Raw genomic sequence first — 20,339 nt, 5'->3', positions numbered from 1 at the left:
TGAAGGGACTGCACAGGTTACTCCAGTAAACCGAACAGGTATTTGTGGGGCCAAGTCATTTTTCACCAATCCTTAAAATTGTCCAGTTTTGGTGATCACATGCCCAGTGGAGCCACTTCTTGTTTTTTGCAAAGAAGAGTGCAATCTGGCATGGTTGTCTGTTTACGACAATGACCGCCAATGCCGGCTGTGCGTGGGAAGGTGACGTTTTGGAACAAGCGGTTTCCTCCAGACTGGATGTTTTAGGTTTGGAGAAACATTTTTGGTAAACTCCTGGGTGTTTACCAAAAATGTACGGCTTTCTTTTCTGAGGTACTGGAACTAGCACGCCTGCTACTGACAGTCGTAGTTGTGGTCATATTCGCTTTCGTCATTCGTTTTGCTCATTCTAATGCTCAACCAAACAGTAAGTGGATGCTCATCTGAATGCTTTGTGTTGCGAGATACTTAAGAACTTATAGTTGTTCCCCCACATTTTCAATGTAAAGAGCTCCTAAAGGACTCTCCAAAAACCTTTTTTTGTTTAGAATGAAAACTTTATACTTTAAAAATAAGATGTTCTTGGAGAGTATGATTTATTTGATGTTCTCCAAGGAAAAATGTCAAAGGTTATTATTAAGAACTATTCATTATTTTCAACAGAAAACATGCAAAAGCTTCCAAAATATTTGAGTAACCATTAAAAAGAGTTCTCAGTTTCAATGTGAAGAACCCCAAAAGGACCCTCCAGACCTTTTCAGAGTAACAAACCATTCACTAAGTGCAGATGAAGAATAGTGGTCTCAGTAGACCTGTGGCACCCCCTTCTGGAGAACTAACATATGCAACATCTTGAAACTGACACACAGGGTGGGTTTTCATGGATAAAATGAAGCCTAGTCCTGGAAATCAGGCATAATGCTCGAAGTTGACATTTGAGCCAGGTTAGTACTAGTCCCTACCCTAAACTCTGACCCTCATCATAATGGTTTGCAATAAAATTTAAACTTAAATAGAGTGATCATAGAATTGGAACATAAGCTCCACTGCATCAACCAATCACATATACATCTGCCAAGACATGGTTGAGTAAGTACAACTGAACACCCGATTGCAGACAAATGGCACAAATAAAATACTACTGGGAAACGATCCCCAAGGTATAGCATTACAGTGGCGGCATTATGTTATGTGGATGAATTGTTAAAATAATTGGAAGGACTACAGGAACTTTCAGATTTTCCAGGATTGGTTAATGTCATCAAACCAGTGAGTCAGATCTGCAGACTGTATTGTCAGGTGAATTGGAGGGACCACAATCAGCAGACACAAAATAAAGTGTTTATTTTTAAGCAACAGCGTCAGAAGCATTGCTGATAGGCAGGTTCCCTTGTGAGAATGCATTGCAGGAGGAAACGGCCAGAGGTTGGCACATGCAGGCCCAAAGAGCAGAGACAGAGGTCATCGTTACACAGGGCAGCCTTCATATAAGGCCGCCTCCAGCAAAATGGAATTGAGAATCACAAGGAGACAAACACGTGAAAAAGTAATGAGGTTTAATTCAAATAAAACCATGCACAGGTCACCCTCACCCGAATAGAGATTCACACCTGTTTATAAAATAAACATCTAAAAGCCATACATTGCACTCAGCGGGCCCAGTGTATGAGGGGACCTCAATGAGTACACACAGGTCAGCCCCTGAAGACAAAACAACAAAACAAAAACTCAATTCTCCAAACAGGAGGCCACAGTAATGTGTGGTGAACCTGAAAAAGGTGCAAAGCACATAAGATGAGCATTTCAAACCCCACATACTTTTAAGAAAAACCAAGGGAAACATTATGTACCTGCTTCCATTCAATTATCACAAAGCGCAACCAGCTATATGGCACAGAGGACAGAGGTTTTAAATCGGGAAGGTCGATGAACCGAGAATGCCCAGTATACGGAGACACAGATTTTAATTCCTAATCCCATGTACGTTACCCGAAGGCCAAGAAATTCACATAATCGAGATTGAGAAGTTGGTTACTCTGTTTGCGAGCAGTGCCAGTCTGAAATACACCCATAGACTTTTTAATTCACTCCTTTAGTATTTAGCCAAGGGTGGACAAAACCCATTTCTAAACCACGTACGGACTTCTAGAAGCAGACACTCGCCACTTAGACAGCCCAGGCCTCCTGGGTTATCAAAATCAGGATACGGTTAACAGCTGTTCAGCAGAAATTAAGCTGAACGGTGAAAACACCCCTGACCAGATTTTAGTTCGGGGCACAGGTCAGCAAGTCATCTTGATTTCCACCAGAGCTGCGCCTACATACCACCACCCTTGGTTGAATAATCCAGCGCACACAAAAGGACAGGTACACTCAATAAGATCATTTATGTTATTTTACAATCTGGATGTAGAACACAAAGATGATAAAACAAGATTCATTAATTTGTTTGCTAGTGACTGGTCTGCACGATCGTGCGTGTTAGGTGTACGAATGGCGTCCAACTGTGCAACCATCTCTCTGTGTAGAGGAAGGAAGAGACAGAGAGGAGGGGGGGGGGGGGGGGAATGTGTGTGAGGACAGGAATCGGGCATGGCATAGGACTGAAGGTGTACGTGGGGGTGGTGGTAGGTGCTGGCTAGAGGGCTTACATGAGAACGGTTTTCAAGAGTCTCGGAAAATAAGAGAGGGTACGTGTGTGTGTGTGTGTGTGTGTGTGTGTGTTTGTTAATATGAGAGTAGGTGAATCAGAGTGTGTGTGTGTGTGTACTGTATATGCATGTGTGTGTGAGACCCAGGGACAGTGAGGGACAGTTGGGATAGCAGGGCTGGTCACGACCAGGTCAGTTGCTGAACACTTGGCCTTCAGGTGGCTGGGGGAGTTTCATGTTCTCTTTGCACATCATGAGTCGCCGGAGCTCCTGCAGCACCACGCGGATGCTGTACGAGTTCTGCCACTTGGCCAGGGCCGCCACTGCCCGCGTGTCCACCTGAGGATCGGAGGTTACAGGCACGTCAGGCTTGCGCACGCACTCGCACGCACTCGCACGCACTCGCACGCACTCGCACGCACTCGCACGCACTCGCACGCACTCGCACGCACTCGCACGCACTCGCACGCACTCGCACGCACTCGCACGCACTCGCACGCACTCGCATCGCTTCAAAAGGTAAAACAAACAAAAATACTGTTTCAAACGTCCGATTCAGCTCACCAGTGGCTTGAACTCAGAAGACAAAAGAAAGTGTCCTCTCAGACAAACAACAGCAACAGAGTCAAGGAACAAGATCCATGTTGGCCTTGAGTGCCACTCGCTTTTTGTTCCTGGAGTAGGATTAATTTGGGCCTGGGAAACCTGTCTAGGCACTGAATAAGCCACGCTTGGCTAGCTAATAGGGCATGGACCTTCAGGTCACACACTCCAAGAATATTCCAGGGGTAACAATTAAAATGTTATGACGAGCTTAGACTTACCACACCATTTGAGTTGTGCACACCATTCAGATTTATCTTGGTCACAAATCGGACAAAAGGGGGAGACTCTGGGTATCTGGGTCCACATTCTACCTTCAGACTGTACATCCGGTTCTCGTAGATTGTCTGGAGGGAAAACATCAGAAAGAGGGCAAGGTTCAAGTGTGGTTTTGGGCTGGCTAACTCGTCGGTCAAGCTAGGGTAATTAGGTCTTGACCTTTGATCCTGCACCCAGACCCCTGACAGAGAGGCGGGTGATACAAATGACCACGCCAAGGACAAAGCATGACCAGAGGCAGGCTAGTACATAGAATATACATATCAATGTTTATACAAAAATAATGAAGTAATTTAATACATTAACATATAATTGGCATATTTCAGTTCCTTCAGTAGCTGCCTTGGTTTACATTGACACATCGGCAGTGATTTATTTGTTTTGCAATCAATCTATGCACAATACTCTATAATGACTGAGCAAAAACAGGTTTTTAGAAATGTAGTAAATTTATAGAAAATACACAAATTCAACATCTCATGTACATAAGTATCCAGACCCAGTGCCATGACACTCCAAATTGAGCCCAGATCCATCCTGTGCCTTTGGTTATCATTGCGATGCCTCTAGAACTTCAGTGAAGCCCACCTGTGGCATATTCAATTGGTTGGACATGATTTAGCAAGTCCTACACTTCACAGACCAAAGCAGAAACCAAGCCATGATGTCCAGGGAACTCTCCATGGACCGCAAAGACTGTGTTGCAGAACAACCTGTCAGACCTCAATAGGATCTACAAGGAAGAACCAATCTAGGTGCTAGATGCTAGAGGTATACCCAAGAAGACCGTGGGGACTGTCAAAGGTGCTTCTACAAAGTACTGAATAAAAGGTCTGAATACGTATGTACATGAGATATCTTCAGTGAAGTGGCCCACATTTCCAAAACGTGTGTGTTCGATTTATCACTGTGGTGTTGTGTATATTGATGGCAACACTAGTCTAATGGCCCTATTGAGCAAGAATAACCATATCTGCCTGCCCCTCGTGTGATCAAGCAATTGGCGAAACAAAGACGCAAATAATTGCTACAAAACACGACTCCATTCCTATTTCGGATCAGACGGCAGGATTAATCAACCAGTGAAGTCATTGGTTTAACTCTCCAGGCAAAAAAAAATCTAAACACTAGGCATGCTGCCTAACTATCTGTGCTTTTCCACTGTATGGAACCGCCTCGACTCTACTCGCTTTGGGAGCTTTTCCACTGTATGGAACCGCCTCGACTCTACTCGCTTTGGGAGCTTTTCCACCGCATAATACCAGCTCGACTCGGCTCTACACGCCTTGCCTCGGTTTGGTTTCCACCGCAGATGGAAACAAGGCAGTGTTTATACCAGTAGTATCTAGAAAAGCATGCCTGAGCAGTAACTTTGGTCTTAATACATTGCAGACTGCAAAAATGGTTAGCAGGCTTGGTAGGCTGCGTCGGTTTGGCTAGTCATTACTACTTTGACCAGTGCAATGTATACCAGACAGCCTATAGAAAAACCCAGAGGAAAAATATGAGGGCCTTCGGTAGGCTACAAAACAGCACGTCTTTGTGGGTCTCTCACAGGGATAACAAGTTGATTTCAATGCCAGTGCATAAGTCCAAACCGATAGGAGTTTTGGGAAAACACGATCGCTTAAATTACGAGTCTTGTCCTATGTCTTGTCCTATGTCTTGTCCTATGCACTGGCACCGAAATGAACCCATTTCAATGCAAGGACTCCTGGGACCGACCCGCAAAGACACGCTGTTCTTGTCTCATGAAAAAATTTCTGTGACTGGACGGCTAAAAGCAGAACACCTCGTTTTGCTATGCTGCATGCTTTGAGTCACTAGTCCAATCAGAAGTCTTCAATTTTTTCACGTCACCTTTTGGTATCGCCTCAGCTCGCTTGGAACCTCGACGGAGCAGGTACTGCAAAAAGACTCTGGTACCAGGTACTATCCTAACTTTAAGCCAGTGTAGAGTTGAATCAAGCCGGTAGCATGCAGTGGAAAAGCACCACGTCCGTAACACCTCCAGAGTTACAGGCCACAGAAGAATGATAGAAACCAGAAGAAAAATCTACCAATGTAATGATATGGCGTGGCTGTGTGCGTTCGGTCTGCCCAACGGGGGCGGTCACTCAGGACTTATACGTAACAGGTTTACATTACCCTGGGAGGCCCTATGATCATGCCTGTCCAGCGGGGGTGGTCACTCAGGACTTATACGTAACAGGTTTCGGAGGCGTTTACATTACCCTGGGAGGCCCTATGATCATGCCTGTCCAGCGGGTCAGCATAATGTCTTCGTCATCCTCCAGGCCCCAGCTGACAGTCCCATCTCCGACACCCTTCTGGCCCTCTTCCAGCTCCTCCAGCAACCGGAAGTTACGGGGAACTTTGACGCCTTTAAAACACACACGGGTCAAAGCAGAAATGTTTAAGTCACAGATGTCTTGTAGCCACATGTCTCATATTGGGAAACCGCGCGGCTCAGCACCGAAAAAAGGATGCTACTTTCCCCTTAATGGATTTGAACTGAAGTACATAAAACAATGCAATTTTGTGCAAGACTGAACGTAGGAGTTGTCGTCAGAAGGCTTATACTGAAAAACATTTTATGTCAAAAACAGACAAATCTTGGGGGGTTGTCACCTGGGTCTATGATGTTCTGGGCAATACTGCAGTGCTCAGAACATTCCATTCCTTATGCTTAGCATTCAGCTCAGGCCATGAAGCCAAACAGTGTTTTGGCCGGTCTATTGACAGTTTTTCCATGTCAGGCTTGAACGTAGCTAGGCTATCCGTGCAAAGCTCGCTGTGACACATACATTTAAAACTTGCGAGCACAGTTACTTTTGGTCCCATATTTTAACACAATTTTCTCCTTAAGTTAAGTCAAGAACAAGAACTTGCCAGGACAAGTCAGCCATGACCATTTCCCACAATTCCACTGGGTCCACGCCAGGCAGCGCATATCCTTATTTGTGCCACACAATGCCGGACCCCAGGATCCAAGTGGCGCTCGCCCCAATTGGGACCTAGACACTATCGCACATGTGCAGATACGGTATGTGACCAGTGTCACCACAACCATTCACTTTCAAACTTGGAATTTCATTGCTCCCTGAGGTACCTACATTTCAGCCTTCTTAGGGAGTTTTTCCTAGCCACTAAAATTCAACACTATTGTTGTTTGCTCCTTGAGGTTTAAGGCCAGGTGTTTTGTAAAAGCACTTAGTGACAACTGCTGATGTAAAAAGGGCTTTATAAATACATTTGATTATGATAGTGGTTGAACATTGATGATGCAATTATAAACAAAGTATTACAAATCCAACTCGAAATGGGAGGATGAAAAAAAAATGTGGACTCCAAGAACTTAATAAAAAGGGTTAATTATTGGGGCTATAATGAGGCCTAAATCAGGTACACTTTTAGAAATGTATTTAACAGCTCTTGGCTTCTTTTCAGAAAGTAAAAAAACTTTAGGAGCCAAATAACTAACTAGGACTAATCTAGCCTGCATTTAATCATGTAATCTGACTATAGGTGTCTAAGTAATGACCAATGCGTGCCTACTAGCTAAAAAAAAAATAGTAGATTGCGGCTAGACAACAAAAATCTAGAAATAACATGACAGGCCTACCGTAGCTGGCTAATAATTCATTGACTAGTTATCGTTGCAAAGTGGCCTTACGGAACACTTTAACGTAACGTTAGCGTACGTTGACAGATGCAAGCTAAAGAATAACTAGGTATTTCAATTACTTGAAACATGCATGTCATATAGTGAACTATCAACCGGTAGATCTTCCCATCAAGGTGGCTTTGCATGTTTTGTTGGTTCAGCTAACATTACCACTAGCTAAGCTACCACTACAAGCTAGCGTTGATGTCTACAGTAGCTATACAGTAGTGAGCTAACGCGCTAGCTCTGCAAAAAACATGACGCTGCAGATGAATAAGCTACGGCATCAGCTGGCAAATTGTTAATTGCACAGAAGTTAAACACAGAAGTCTTAAAACCCACTGTCGACAGTCATAATAATGGGATTATAAGGACGTGTACATTAAGGGCAGGATCAAGTCATGATTTAAACGCACCAAGTGTTCTGCGCGAAAACTGCAAAATACCCAGAGTACGAGCAAGCTGAGCTAGCGTAACGTTAGCCGATTAGCTAGTAACGTCAGCAATGTTGGCTGAGCTAAATCACCCATATTCATCTAGTCCAAATAAGGTGTTTGTGGCAGTATTACGTGTCTTCGAGGTTAATATTTCATAATCGAAGGTAATACATGCTATTCAATTAAACTTTAAATTGACTATTATCAAATGAATACCACATATGTGAGAACGGGAAATGAGCCTTTACCTGATCCGGCGGCGGCCGCCATGTTTGTCGCTGAATAGCGAGTACGCGCACGTCCGAATGCGTTCAGTGCACATCAGTGGTCTGTTTTGTGCGTTTTTGTGGACTGCAAAATAAGCAACAAACCTTTTCGCATGCATTCGTCCAACACCATAGAATGATACACACTGAATATGATATCTGAATATTATCATGCAGGTTTCAAATCACCAACCGAGAATGACATTTATAATGAAAATAGTTGTTATCACTAAATTAAAAACTAGCCCGTGGATATTGATGTAGCTAATTCGAGACCAACTCATTTAAAAAAAAGTTTTACAAAGGTGTGCGTGCGTGGGGAGTGCGGGTTAAGGTTTCCTTTTCGATTATTCATACAAAAAATTATAACAATGTATGCACGTACTACGAATACGTTGCTGGGGATAGGAGCATTTGTTTAATGGCTCTGTGAACTGGGACAGATCATTTTGTAAAAAAAAAAAAATCAAATTTTATCTGTTTTCTTATTTTTTTAAATCCGTTTTCTTATCGTTTTACCACCATTAAAATACATCTATGTTACTTGGCTTTACAGCCATGAATGGCAGATGAAGTCACAGAGTCTGATGACGTTACCGAACATTGTTACGTCACCTGACTATTTATCTATTAGTTTAATGTGGAAATGAATTAGTCTTCATTAGTTACCGAGTTAGTAATAACGACATGGGTTGCATCTCCTCGTGCATTAAGGTATGATATCGAATTCAATATAAGATTCAATATAAAAAATGTGGTGCAATTTGAGTAGTAAATTAGTCTTAACAAGTGTACAAAACTTTAAATGTGAAAGTGGCCTGGATGATGATTGAAAAAATCATATTGATGTATATTATGTAAAGAGTTTGTCTTTCGCAAATTCCATTGTAAAAGTAGACTTATTGTGTAGGTAGGATCACAGAGCTTTTCTAATCTAATGGACCACTTGGCCTTCTAAAAAGAAACAGACACGTTTTAATGTGTCGCCTCGCACAAGCGCCAGATCCCGCAACCTCACATATCAATCAATCAATCAATCAAATTTATTTATAAAGCCCTTTTTACAACAGCAGTTGTCACAAAGTGCCTTACAGAGACACCCAGCCCAAAACCCCAAGGAGCAAACAACAATAGTGTTGAATTTCAGTGGCTAGGAAAAACTCCCTAAGGTCGAATTTTAGGAAGAAACCTAGAGAGGACCCAGGCTCAGAGGGGTGACCAGTCCTCTTCTGGCTGTGCCGGGTGAGATATTAAGAGTCCAATTGGAATAATAAATAAATTTCTCTGGGCTAAATCCAGAGTCTATTTGATTTTAGACTAGGTCAGAAATATGACCAGGTGGACAAGTACAGGGACAGCAACGGGCCCCCCAAACCAGGTAATCCGCAGGTGTGGACCAGGACCTCATCTCCTCCTAAAATTTAAAACTGGAGGAGACTGAGAAAAGTTAGTAGTGCATTCCTCATATCCCCCAGCACAATAATATAGCAGCGTAACACCTTGGAACTGAGAACATATAAACATATTAAAGCTAGAGGGATAAAAGTGAACCTGCTACGGTTCAATCGGGCCAATCAGCGCACTTTCATTAATTATGGGTGTGGTATTGTAGCCTCGCACAGCCACCTAATCCATAAAAAAGTTAAAATCGAATGCAATTTCATGATTTATTTTGTGTTTCATGATTTTATTCGGATTTTTTAGTGACAATGTGCAGGCAAAAATGGCCCTCAGTGGGTCTAAACAATAGCGGGTTTTTTTTAGGTGTTCTGTTTGTGCAGTATACTGTCAATACAATATGGCAACCCTGCCCACATAACGTTGTGTCCAAATCAGAAGACTCGCGCGTATACGCTGCAGACAGAAGGCATGGGAATGAATGAGAGATCATAAAAGTGCCGGGAGCGTCAAGGCCTCGACGGCATTAAGCCCAAATCAAACGACACGCGAACTCGCGTATGCGCTGCAGACAGAATGCATGAGAATGAATGAGAGAGTATAGTGCGCTTAGAAACCAAGTCTATTTCCTCATGTCTGGCTCAAATGAGCTGATATATAACACAGAAAATACTCAGTGTGCCCTACCAAGTAAGGAAATTACTTGACATGTATCATGTATTTACTTTTGGTGGTATATGTAGTTAGTAAATTTGAGCTAGCTAGTGTGCATACATTAGCTAGCTTGATAGTAGTAACCATTTCAAGTAGAACATATAGATGGATAAATCCAATCAGTAGAATAGGCTGTAGTTGAGTTATTCAATGTTTCTTCTCCACAGAAAAAGCGAAACAAAGTTGGCGTGGAGCCGCAGAAAAAGAGAAGGACCTCATCCCTCTCTTTGATTTCACCTGACCATTGTGAAAGAAATGCCTCCACTACCTCCGTCCAACACTCTTCCCCCCATCCACCTCCATCCCCTGTTAAATGTTCCACTCAGTCTGGTGCTGAACCCCCCTCTCTCCCCGCGGGGTCACCTCCCAGGAACACTACCCCAGTAAATGCCTCTACAGTGGTCTCCCAACCTGGTTGTCTCACTCCTCCAAACCCACTGGACCGTCATGGAGAGACCAGCCCTGAGGAAACAACAGTCATGTAAGTCAAACCAAGTACAGTACGGGTGAAAAGCCACCTTTGTATCTTTTAACAGAAGCATTTGAGGTAGTAAAGTCTAATGGAGGACCGTTTGTAATCAAATTACTTGATGAATGGTGACAGCCCTATTCCCTTATAAGGGGTGGATGAAAGCAGAAAGTGTTTTGGCCCTCCAGGACCAGAGTTGAGTAGCCCTCAGCTAAACTGACCATGTGTTTGCAGCACCACTGAGGCCAGAGAGACACTGGCAGCGCCGACAGAACTGCCGAAGACACCTAGCATGGCCGCCGTCCATGGTCTGTATTCTGATGTGACCTCGATTTCTGAACACGTTTGTGCGTTTGCTAGCCGTCGAGAACATGTCTCTCATCCTCTGTCTACCTCTGTGTCCCCTCAGTGCCGTCTATGAGTCCCAGATGTGCAACAGTCTCCTCAGAAAGGTGGGTTAAGATTTGCAAGACCGGGGCCCATATTTGTCAAGGGTCTCAAAGTTTTAGCGCTGCTGATTTAGGACAAGGACATCTCAGCCCATAAGAATCAGATTCATTATTATCTAAAATGCTGAACTGGTCAACCTAGATCAGGCTCCAACTCTGGAGTGTTTAGTAAAAGTCCTCTTCCATTTTCCTACATCTGTAGTTTTATGCTCTACTAGCTCCATCTAGTGGATATTCCTCAATTCTACTTGGTCAACTGTATTTATATGGACAGTAATACATGCTTGCCTAATCAGACTGGGTTTACACTATATTCTACAGCATTTAGGTAGAGATTGTGTTCTGTGATACCATCTCTGTTTCAGAGACTTTAGACCTGTTTCTGTCTTGTCTCCAGTCCACTGCTTCTTCTAGACCACTTTAGCCCAAAGCCCCAGGGCCCAGTCTCAGCCACCAAGGGCCAGATTTTCTCCAGAACCCGCTCAAACACACAGCTGAATCTGGGAAAAAAGATCCGGCGCGACAGAGGAGAATCCAGGGACCTCATCAACCTGGAACTGCTTGGGTAAACCACATCACCCTTCAAAATAATGTTGAACTCGTCATTGTTTAGATCAATGCCTGATATATGATGTGTCTTACTGTCAAACTATATCAGATTTATTAGACATTAATGAACCCATGAAGTATTATGATTAGCTTAGTCAAAAGAACATCCACTCCTGTGTGTGTGTCTGTGTGTGTGTGTGTCTGTGTGTGTGTCTGTGTGTGTGTCTGTGTGTGTACTCACATAACGATTCCTGATTAAGATGACTTATTTAAAGGTTTATTACATAAGCCACTCTGCCTCTTGTATATTGTACCTATATGTGTGTATTAATGACCACTTGTTCTTCCCAGGTTGCCCAACATTGGCAACTCCTGCTTCCTCAATGCGACGCTGCAGTGCCTTCTGTTCCTACCGCTGTTCTTCAAGGAAATCCTCCGCCAGGAAAATCTCTGGAGATTGTCCCCGACTTCTAACCTGCTCAGGTAAAAGAAGACTAATTTGCACATACACACACACACAGCAATCCATTATTTGTGGTCAGAAATGTAAGTTATTGAATAAATAACAAGCCAAGGAACTGCTTAGAGAATATAATATGTTGCTGATTTTGTTTATTTAGTCTAGAAAAATGCTCTGAATTTAGGTGAAACATCTTAACCAATTATCCTAAAATAATAAAACAACTCGTCATTGCCGTTTTCCTTGACTTTCCGTCCTCAAAGAAAACAATTTCTGTAAACAAAATAAACAAATGTCTCTAATGCAGTGGCTCTAGTTGAAGAGTGTCTTTGATGCCCACATCTCAGGTGGTAGCCAGGTGGGTTATTCACCATTCTTTCAGCTACTGATTTAGTCTTGGTCTGCTCTCTAGTTGTCTGTCAGAGGTGCATCAGTCTTGTCAACATGGCAGTGGCACCAACCAGGCCTCAAAATGGGAAATCCTGATGAAGGTTAAGTACTCGTTGCTTGAACAGGATATGAAGTACATGGAGGACAGTCAGCAGGTGAGTCTGGAGACCGGGTGTAGCACAACTCCTCCAAGTTCTTGTGACATTTCATTCTGTCTTTGTCATTTGACCTGTCTTCATCTACGTCTTTTCTCTGCTCCTTGTACTGTAGGACGCACACGAGTTACTTCTTAACATGCTGTGCCAACTGACGGCGGAGGGCAGGATCCTGGCAGAGCTCAGCGTGGGCTACATATGCCCTGTTTCACAGCTGGAGTTCATGACAGCATCAGGTGTCACCTGTAACAGGTAGGAGATCTGTCACTGGTTGGGGGAAATTAAAAGCAGTCAAAACCCTCGGCGTAAAAGTCCTTAGAGGGAATGTTCTGCTTCATCTGTGAGGTCTAATGTGTTTCTTGTCTTTTCCTGCTTCTGAAGCTGCGGGAGGAAGTCGTCCACCAAGCAGGAGTACAACCACCTCTCCCTGGACATCAGCCCTGAACGTACCCTGCAGGGCAGCCTGGCACTTTATTTCAAGGTCAGCAAACAGCCCGCGCTCTCGGCACACTGTCTAATTACAATTGTGTTGTCATTCACTGTTGCAATCTGTTTGTTTGTGACCCAGAAATACATGGTGGACTTCAGATGTCATGTCTGCAAAGGCCTCCAGGCCTCAAAGATGGAGCAGTTTCAAACCCTGCCTCGGTAAGTGCCATAGTTGAGTTTATTATAGCGCTGGCAGTGTTGTATTGATTTGGTTTCCGTGGTCATTGTCTGTTTATTTGTCTCGGTCTCTGGACAGTGTGCTGGTCCTGCACTTGAAGAGGTTTGGGGGATATTCAGGTCTGGAGAAACTGGAGACGCCTATTTCGATTCCTCCAAACCTGAGACTCTCTGAGCTCTGTGGGGACACGGTGCCTCCCCTGCACAATATCATCCCAGAGGATGCGACTGATCACGCCATCAGCCTTCCTGGACAGGACAGAGACAGCATCCTCTTCTGTTCAGGTGTGTCAACATTACACATAATGTCTGCTCCTGCAGTCAGAGAACCTGTAATTGATACCTTTTTCAGACCTCGTTAGTGAGGTGCTACAGAGATATTCAGTGACCACATCCTCACATGTTTTCATGTACTTTGACCCCTCAGATTCAAATGACCAAGGACCAGGGAAAGTGTGGCAAAAGTTCTCAGTGGTGAGGAGAAAGATATATAGATAAAGAGAGAGAAAGGAAAGAGTCAGGAGAGACAAGCAGAAAAAACTGTGGAAATAATGTCATGACAGCCCACAGATGATTAAACAGCGTTGTGGGCAACTGGGATATAGCGTGACTTTACACAGTAGGGGGTTCATGGGACATAATCAGACTGAGCAGATAAGAATGTCATGTGTTTCCTGCCAGGAGGAGCCTGTGAAGACTTTTTGTGACTATCAGCTGACTGGCATAGTCTCCCATTTAGGAGGCAGCATGATGTCTGGTAAATAAATACATTGAACTGACATGCAGACAGACAGTACACACGACATACAACAAACTGCACTACTAATGACAGCCTGACCCTTGACCTTGTCCTGTCTTCCTTGTCCCACAGGCCACTACGTTAGTGATGTCCTGGGAGCCAGTGGACAATGGCTCTGTTGTAATGACAGCCAGGTGTCGGTGTCCTCTGAAGCCTCTGTGCTGAGGTCCAGAGCCCGGAGTTCATACCTGCTCTTCTACACCTACAGGTACTTCTTGTTAGCGCTTATCGTGTTGCTATGACCACCCAGTATGTGTCCTGCATGTAAGTGTGGTCTCTTTCACCCTTCAGGACAGGGAAGCAGAAGGCCCCATCTTACAGGGCCTAACGGGTCCCACTATCAAGTTTCTAACCATCAAGGCCCAACTTTACCAAACACTCCCATGAACAATGGCTAGACAATGAATCCACTTACTTCTCCCAGGTGAGAGGACTCTTGCTGAGTAATATTCTTGTTCTGTTTGCTGCGTACAATATGATTTAGCTTAATATAAATGATGGTTGTACAGTATTATTTAAAGGTTTATTACATAAGCCACTCTCATTTAAAGGTTTATTACATAAGCCACTTTTATTTAAAGGTTTATTACATAAGCAACTCCACCTCTTGTATATTGGACCTATATGAGGATATTAATGACCACTTGTTCTTCCCAGGTTGCCCAACATTGGCAACACCTGCTTCCTCAATGTATTGATTTGGTTTCTGGGGTCATTGTCTGCTTATTTGTCTGTTTATTTGTCTCGGTCTCTGGACAGTGTGCTGGTCCTGCACTTGAAGAGATTTGGGGGACCTTCAGGTCTGGAGAAGCTGGAGATGCCTCTTTCGGTTCCTCCAAAACTGAGATTCTCCGATGCCACCCCTGCACAATGTCATCCCAGAGGACCCGACTGAACATGCCATCAGCCCTCCTGGACAGGACAGAGACATCGCCCTCTGCCTTTCAGGTGTGTCAACATTACACATAATGTCGGCTGGCGATACTGCAGTCAGAGAACCTGTCATTTATACCTTTTTCAGACCTTGTCAGTGATGTGCTGCAGAGGTATTCACTGACCACATCCTCACAACTTTTTTTTATGTACTTTGACCCCTCAGATTCACATGACCAAGAACCGGGAATGTGTGGCAAACATTCTCTATCTCCTCACAACTGAATGGAAAGAGACAGGAGAGAGACAAGCAGAAAAACAATGGAAATGTCATGACAGCCCACAGATGATTTAACAGGGCTAATGGGAATATAGCGTGACTTTACACAGTAGGGGGTTCCTGGGAAATAATCAGACTGAGCAGATAAGAATGTCATGTGTTTCCTGCCAGGAGGAGCCTGTGAAGACTTCCAGTGACTATCAGCTGACTGGCATAGTCTCCCATTTAGGAGGCAGCATGATGTCTGGTAAATAAATACATTGAACTGACATGCAGACAGACAGTACACACGACATACAACAAACTGCACTACCTATGACAGCCTGACCCTTGACCTTGTCCTGTCTCCCTTGTCCCACAGGCCACTACGTTAGTGAGTTCATACCTGCTCTTCTACACGTACAGGTACTTCTTGCTCTGACCGTTTTCCTTTTCTTGTACTTGTAAAGTGCAGTGGAATGCAATTGAATGTTCCTGTCTTTCAGGAACGTCAAACCGTGGCTAATTGTTAGCGCTTATCGTGTTGCTATGGTTGTACAGTGTGTGTCCTGCATGTAAGTGTGGTCTCTTTCACCCTTCAGGACAGGGAAGCAGAAGGCCCCATCTTACCAGGCCTAATGGGTCCCACTATCAAGTTTCTACCCATCAAGGCCCAACTTTAACGAAACGCTCAGTGGATCCTCTCACTACTCTCCCATTGAGCTCCACTACTGTGGAATGATCTGCTGATAAAGGTTAGAGATGCAGACTCAGTGCAAACCTTCAAATGTCTACTAAAGACTGACCTCCTCAGCCTGTTCTGTGATTAAGTGTAGTCTGGCCCAGGGGTGGGCACGGATACACAAATATTATATTATTTATGTATCCGTAATATTAGCATTTAGCTGGCCAGCTTAGCAAACTAGCTTTTCCAGACTGCTTCATCCAATAAACTCAGTGATGTGTTGATAAATATAGATTACGTGTCTACCACACTGCATCCTCCATATTCACACATGCTCTTTCGTCATGTTAATGGTCAGGTCTTCTCCATTGTTGTCCTTGTTAATCTAAGGAATGCACTCTCAAAACTGTCCTTGTGTTTTCCTCTGTTTGAACTTAGAAGGACATGAGGTGTTGGACCACACCTCAGAATTACCAGGCTGAAAAGACTTGTAGCTGTCTCTGTCCAAAGACCTGGTTGTGTTGCAGATGACTGATGCCTGATGATTCCAGCTGCCACTCCACTGATCACCAAACCCCCTGGATAGACTCTGGACACTGCCCACATGCATTCATTAATTACTACAAATTTTAAAATGTTCACCCGGCACAGCCAGAAGAGGACTGGCCACCCCTCAGAGTCTGGTTCCTCTCTAGGTTTCTTCCTAAGTTTCAGCACCTTTTAGGGAGTTTTTTCTAGCCACTGTGCATCAACACTGTTGCTGCTTGCTCCTTGGGGTTTCAGGCCGGGTGATTGGTAAAAGCACTTTGACAACTGCTGATTTATAAATGTATTTGATTGATTAATTAACTACTCCCAGGGGAGGGGACTCTTGCTGAGTAATATTCTTGTAATAGTCTTCCTACTATAATTGAAGGAAATGTTATATATTAAACATCACACATCCTTATGGATGTCCTCAAACAAGACCGAACATGGACTACATATTTTTCATTTCATTTTCATTGTGTCTCAAATTCCAGTAGTCAGTAATCTGAATGGTCAGACAGAGAGACATCTTATCCTAACAGCCCAGGGGAGATAGGGGGCCCTGCTGCCACTGTTGCCCCTACTGAGGCTGAACTGGGGTTGTGAAGCTGGGCTGGGTTGTTTGACCGGGTCACTGCTACTTATGTTGGGCCTTGGGAGGGTGGGTGGGGGGGGTCGTGGGGGCTGGTTACTACTGACCCTGTTAACCTTTGGCTGGGTGTGTGAGGCTGGCCTGGGGTTTGGTTTGAGACTGAGGGTGTTACCTTGTTGAGGCTGGGCTGGGTGGTCATGCTGAGGGTTTTGCCCCTGTGGTTGTTGGGCTGGGGGGTCAGGCTGAGGGTGTTGCCCCTGTTGATGTTGGGCTGGGGGGTCTGGCTGAGGGTGTTGCCCCTGTTGATGTTGGGTTAGGGGGTCTGGCTGAGGGTGTTGCCCCTGTTGATGTTGGGCTGGGGGGTCTGGCTGAGGGTGTTGCCCCTGTTGATGTTGGGCTGGGGGGTCTGGCTGAGGGTGTTGCCCCTGTTGATGTTGGGCTGGGGGGTCTGGCTGAGGGTGTTGCCCCTGTTGATGTTGGGCTGGGGGGTCTGGCTGAGGGTGTTGCCCCTGTTGATGTTGGGCTGGGGGGTCTGGCTGAGGGTGTTGCCCCTGTTGATGTTGGGCTGGGGGGTCTGGCTGAGGGTTTTGCCCCTGTTGATGTTGGGCTGGGGGGTCTGGCTGAGGGTGTTGCCCCTGTTGATGTTGGGCTGGGGGGTCTGGCTGAGGGTTTTGCCCCTGTTGATGTTGGGCTGGGGCGTCTGGCTGAGGGTTTTGCCCCTGTTGATGTTGGGCTGGGGGGGTCAGGCTGAGGGTGTTGCCCCTGTTGATGTTGGGCTGGGGGGTCTGGCTGAGGGTGTTGCCCCTGTTGATGTTGGGCTGGGGGGGTCTGGCTGAGGGTTTTGCCCCTGTTGATGTTGGGCTGGGGGGTCTGGCTGAGGGTGTTGCCCCTGTTGATGTTGGGCTGGGGGGTCTGGCTGAGGGTGTTGCCCCTGTTGATGTTGGGCTGGGGCGTCTGGCTGAGGGTTTTGCCCCTGTTGATGTTGGGCTGGGGGGGTCAGGCTGAGGGTGTTGCCCCTGTTGATGTTGGGCTGGGGGGTCTGGCTGAGGGTGTTGCCCCTGTTGATGTTGGGCTGGGGGGGTCTGGCTGAGGGTTTTGCCCCTGTTGATGTTGGGCTGGGGGGTCTGGCTGAGGGTGTTGCCCCTGTTGATGTTGGGCTGGGGGGTCTGGCTGAGGGTGTTGCCCCTGTTGATGTTGGGCTGGGGGGGTCTGGCTGAGGGTTTTGCCCCTGTTGATGTTGGGCTGGGGGGGTCTGGCTGAGGGTTTTGCCCCTGTTGATGTTGGGCTGGGGGTCTGGCTGAGGGTGTTGCCCCTGTTAGCCCCACCCCCACAGCCCAGCCTCACAACCCCAGTTCAGCCTCAGTAGGGACAACAGTGGCAGCAGAGCCCCCTATCTCCCCCAGGCTGTAAGGACAAGATGTCTCTCTACCTAACCATTTAGATTACTGACTGCCTGAACTTGGGCCATAATAACATGTAATCCATGTTACATTTAACAGATCTCTTTCTGGACTTTCCATAAGGAAGTGTGATGTTTCAAATACTATATGAATTTCCTTCAATAGTACTCAAAACTGTATCGTATACAGCAATTATTTTACCCATCAAGAGTCCTCTTGTATTCTATATTGCAACAGAGCATGTCCATAACAAACTTTCCCCAAATAAATCTGTGCATGTAGCTATTATTTAAATATGACTCTGTCTTGGTCTCTTGAGGAAATTAATGAGGTACAACAGGATCAATTCAACCACGTTGGTAACGCCAACGGAGTCCCTGGGAATTCCAGCAGTCTCCTTGAGCCGTATTTCTCAAACCTCTCCTAGGGACCCCCAGTCATTTCACAGTTTAGTTGTAGCCCTGATCCAACCCAACTGAATCAAATGGTTTAAGGTTTTGATAAGTACCTGACACAGATTCAGGCTAGTTCTGGAATACAAATAGTACATGGAATGGCTGTGTGTCTCCAAGAAACGTTTGGGAACAAGATGCTACATATTTTTTGCCTTTAGCGTCACACTACTACCAGACTCCTGATGCAAATGATAAATTTTTTATCATACTTTGATTTTAATCAGGTCTCTAGTATGCCAATGCAAAGCAACTAAATATACACACATTCCCAGCATCAGGACTGCTCTACTGTCCCCATGTTGAGATGCTGGGCCCCCAGCATTTGTCGGTATGCTGTGACCAGGATTGGGACACTTGGCCACAATGAAGCAGTGCTTCTGCTAGACATGAACTTAGACTGTTGTGTCAGGCAGGGCTGAAACATGTTCTACTTTTCTAAATGGCAAACTGATATGTGCACAAATAACTTGGAAATATAGTAGAACTATGAAAACCAATCCAACTGTTGAATTTGATGTTATTTCTGCTCATGTCCTTGTTGACATCCTGGGATGCGTAATGCATTGTAGGTGAGGCCGTTGTCCAACACAAAACACGTCCATGAAATAACCTTCCATGTTCATGGAGACGTGGCAGACTACGTTTTAGTTTCAACTATTTTAATGTTCCTGATGCAGGATGGGTGTTCCATCCGTTTTCCTAAAACCTCTGTTTCCACACAGCTCCAAATAAATGACAGACACCATGTGCATAGGCTGAATCAGTGCAGATGTTCACCACCTTATCTCGTCCGTCCTTACAGGCGGCTGCCAAAGTTTTTAGTTCTGCTAATTGAGCAGAACACGGCTGTACACATGCCTGGTTAACTATGGTCTGTCTCTTCTGACCACTGCGAATCCTGCATGATTTCCCTCATAGTCCTTATAACAGGATCCATCTTCTTTCGGACCCCAAAATTGGGGTTGAATGAAGGTCAGGCCGTAGCCTAGTAAATGTCAAGGATGCTGCCACACAATCATGAGCTTCTCTCTCGTAACCAAGGGGAACTCATTCTGCTGGATTTACTGTTGTACATCGTTTGATAATGATGTCTGGATATGTCAGCAGAGGCAGATAATCTAACAACCTTGAATCCATCAAAACAAAGTTCCCTTCTTCTGTCATCTCTGCCACCTTGTGATGGGTGTGGATGATCACTGGGTATCCCATGGTGATAGTTGATGCCTTATCATACACATATTGGACTGCTGCCAACCCCTGATAACAGGGTGGTTATCCTTGTGCCACTGAATCCAATTTAGTGCTATAGTACGCAATTAATTGTTTCTTCCTGCCTCTACAGGTGTCCTGCATCAAAACAAGCTGTTGCATATCCCCCATCTCTATTAGCAACATACAACAAAATGGCTCTGAATCATCTTGTGTTCCCAGAGCAGATGCAGACTGCATATCCAGTTTTATTGTCTCAAAAGCTGTCAAAGCATCACTGTTCCAATTTAACTGAGTGCTTAACTGTTGCTGTCCAGCGTTTTTCATCAGTTCCCATAGGGGTGCTACCTTAACTGCATAGTCCTCTATCCAGTCTGAGCTGAACCCTGTCATCCCCAGAAAGGTCA

General features: G+C 45.0%; 3 protein-coding genes across 5 annotated transcripts; 1 reads left to right on the top strand and 2 right to left on the bottom strand.

Annotated features, from left to right (window-relative positions):
• Positions 1-1,516: 1,516 nt before the first annotated feature.
• ube2v1 (ubiquitin-conjugating enzyme E2 variant 1) lies at positions 1,517-7,957 on the bottom strand. Of its 2 annotated transcripts, XM_010880738.3 has the most exons (4): positions 7,865-7,957; positions 5,747-5,895; positions 3,455-3,580; positions 1,517-2,969 (listed from the first exon to the last, which is right to left on the bottom strand). In XM_010880738.3, exons 1-4 carry the CDS (start codon positions 7,884-7,886, stop codon positions 2,823-2,825), a joined length of 444 nt encoding a protein of 147 aa, XP_010879040.1. In that variant the 5' UTR covers positions 7,887-7,957; the 3' UTR covers positions 1,517-2,822. The 2 variants fall into 2 exon arrangements, with proteins under 2 accessions (XP_010879040.1, XP_034143301.1); XM_034287410.1 differs by lacking the exon at positions 7,865-7,957 and having other exon boundaries at positions 5,661-5,748.
• Positions 7,958-8,545: 588 nt separating this feature from the next.
• Positions 8,546-16,409, top strand: LOC109616785 (ubiquitin carboxyl-terminal hydrolase 37-like). Of its 2 annotated transcripts, XM_034287468.1 has the most exons (18): positions 8,546-8,596; positions 10,162-10,475; positions 10,698-10,771; positions 10,873-10,915; positions 11,310-11,477; positions 11,813-11,944; positions 12,334-12,466; positions 12,582-12,718; positions 12,848-12,947; positions 13,035-13,114; positions 13,212-13,417; positions 13,560-13,606; positions 13,814-13,889; positions 14,004-14,139; positions 14,223-14,355; positions 14,691-14,879; positions 15,031-15,331; positions 15,446-15,468. In XM_034287468.1, exons 1-15 carry the CDS (start codon positions 8,570-8,572, stop codon positions 14,257-14,259), a joined length of 1,710 nt encoding a protein of 569 aa, XP_034143359.1. In that variant the 5' UTR covers positions 8,546-8,569; the 3' UTR covers positions 14,260-14,355; positions 14,691-14,879; positions 15,031-15,331; positions 15,446-15,468. The 2 variants fall into 2 exon arrangements, with proteins under 2 accessions (XP_034143359.1, XP_034143360.1); XM_034287469.1 differs by lacking the exons at positions 13,814-13,889; positions 14,004-14,139; positions 14,223-14,355; positions 14,691-14,879 and adding exons at positions 15,666-15,818; positions 16,187-16,409 and having other exon boundaries at positions 15,256-15,331; positions 15,446-15,489.
• A 380-nt stretch (positions 16,410-16,789) lies between these two features.
• Positions 16,790-19,932, bottom strand: LOC117592933 (proline-rich protein 2-like). The gene is made up of 3 exons (XM_034287434.1): positions 19,850-19,932; positions 18,148-18,207; positions 16,790-18,104 (listed from the first exon to the last, which is right to left on the bottom strand). The coding sequence occupies exons 1-3, from the start codon at positions 19,930-19,932 to the stop codon at positions 16,790-16,792; spliced, it is 1,458 nt and encodes a 485-aa protein (XP_034143325.1).
• Between the last annotated feature and the right edge of the window lie 407 nt (positions 19,933-20,339).

This window comes from Esox lucius, chromosome 17, assembly GCF_011004845.1.
Source record: "Esox lucius isolate fEsoLuc1 chromosome 17, fEsoLuc1.pri, whole genome shotgun sequence".
NCBI classification, from domain to species: Eukaryota; Metazoa; Chordata; class Actinopteri; order Esociformes; family Esocidae; genus Esox; species Esox lucius.
The sequence above is the reverse complement of the archived record's forward strand: the minus strand, read 5'-3'. Positions and strand labels throughout refer to the sequence as shown.

What these genes read in the sequence shown, in the direction of transcription:
- LOC117592933 (XM_034287434.1), bottom strand. Translation starts at nt 19,932, where the DNA reads ATGGGATACCCAGTGATCATCCACACCCATCACAAGGTGGCAGAGATG. An exon ending in TTTGTTTTGATGGATTCAAG is followed by an intron (nt 18,208 to 19,849) that starts GTTGTTAGATTA and finishes TGGGGTTGTGAG; the next exon opens with GCTGGGCTGTGGGGGTGGGG. An exon ending in AGCCAGACCCCCAGCCCAAC is followed by an intron (nt 18,105 to 18,147) that starts ATCAACAGGGGC and finishes CCCCAGCCCAAC; the next exon opens with ATCAACAGGGGCAAAACCCT.
- ube2v1 (XM_010880738.3), bottom strand. Translation starts at nt 7,886, where the DNA reads ATGGCGGCCGCCGCCGGATCAG. An exon ending in TGATCATAGGGCCTCCCAGG is followed by an intron (nt 3,581 to 5,746) that starts GTAATGTAAACG and finishes TTTTCCCTCCAG; the next exon opens with ACAATCTACGAGAACCGGAT. An exon ending in TGCACAACTCAAATGGTGTG is followed by an intron (nt 2,970 to 3,454) that starts GTAAGTCTAAGC and finishes TCCGATCCTCAG; the next exon opens with GTGGACACGCGGGCAGTGGC.
- LOC109616785 (XM_034287468.1), top strand. Translation starts at nt 8,570, where the DNA reads ATGGGTTGCATCTCCTCGTGCATTAAG. An exon ending in CAGCATCCTCTTCTGTTCAG is followed by an intron (nt 13,418 to 13,559) that starts GTGTGTCAACAT and finishes TTGACCCCTCAG; the next exon opens with ATTCAAATGACCAAGGACCA. An exon ending in TGTGGCAAAAGTTCTCAGTG is followed by an intron (nt 13,607 to 13,813) that starts GTGAGGAGAAAG and finishes GTTTCCTGCCAG; the next exon opens with GAGGAGCCTGTGAAGACTTT.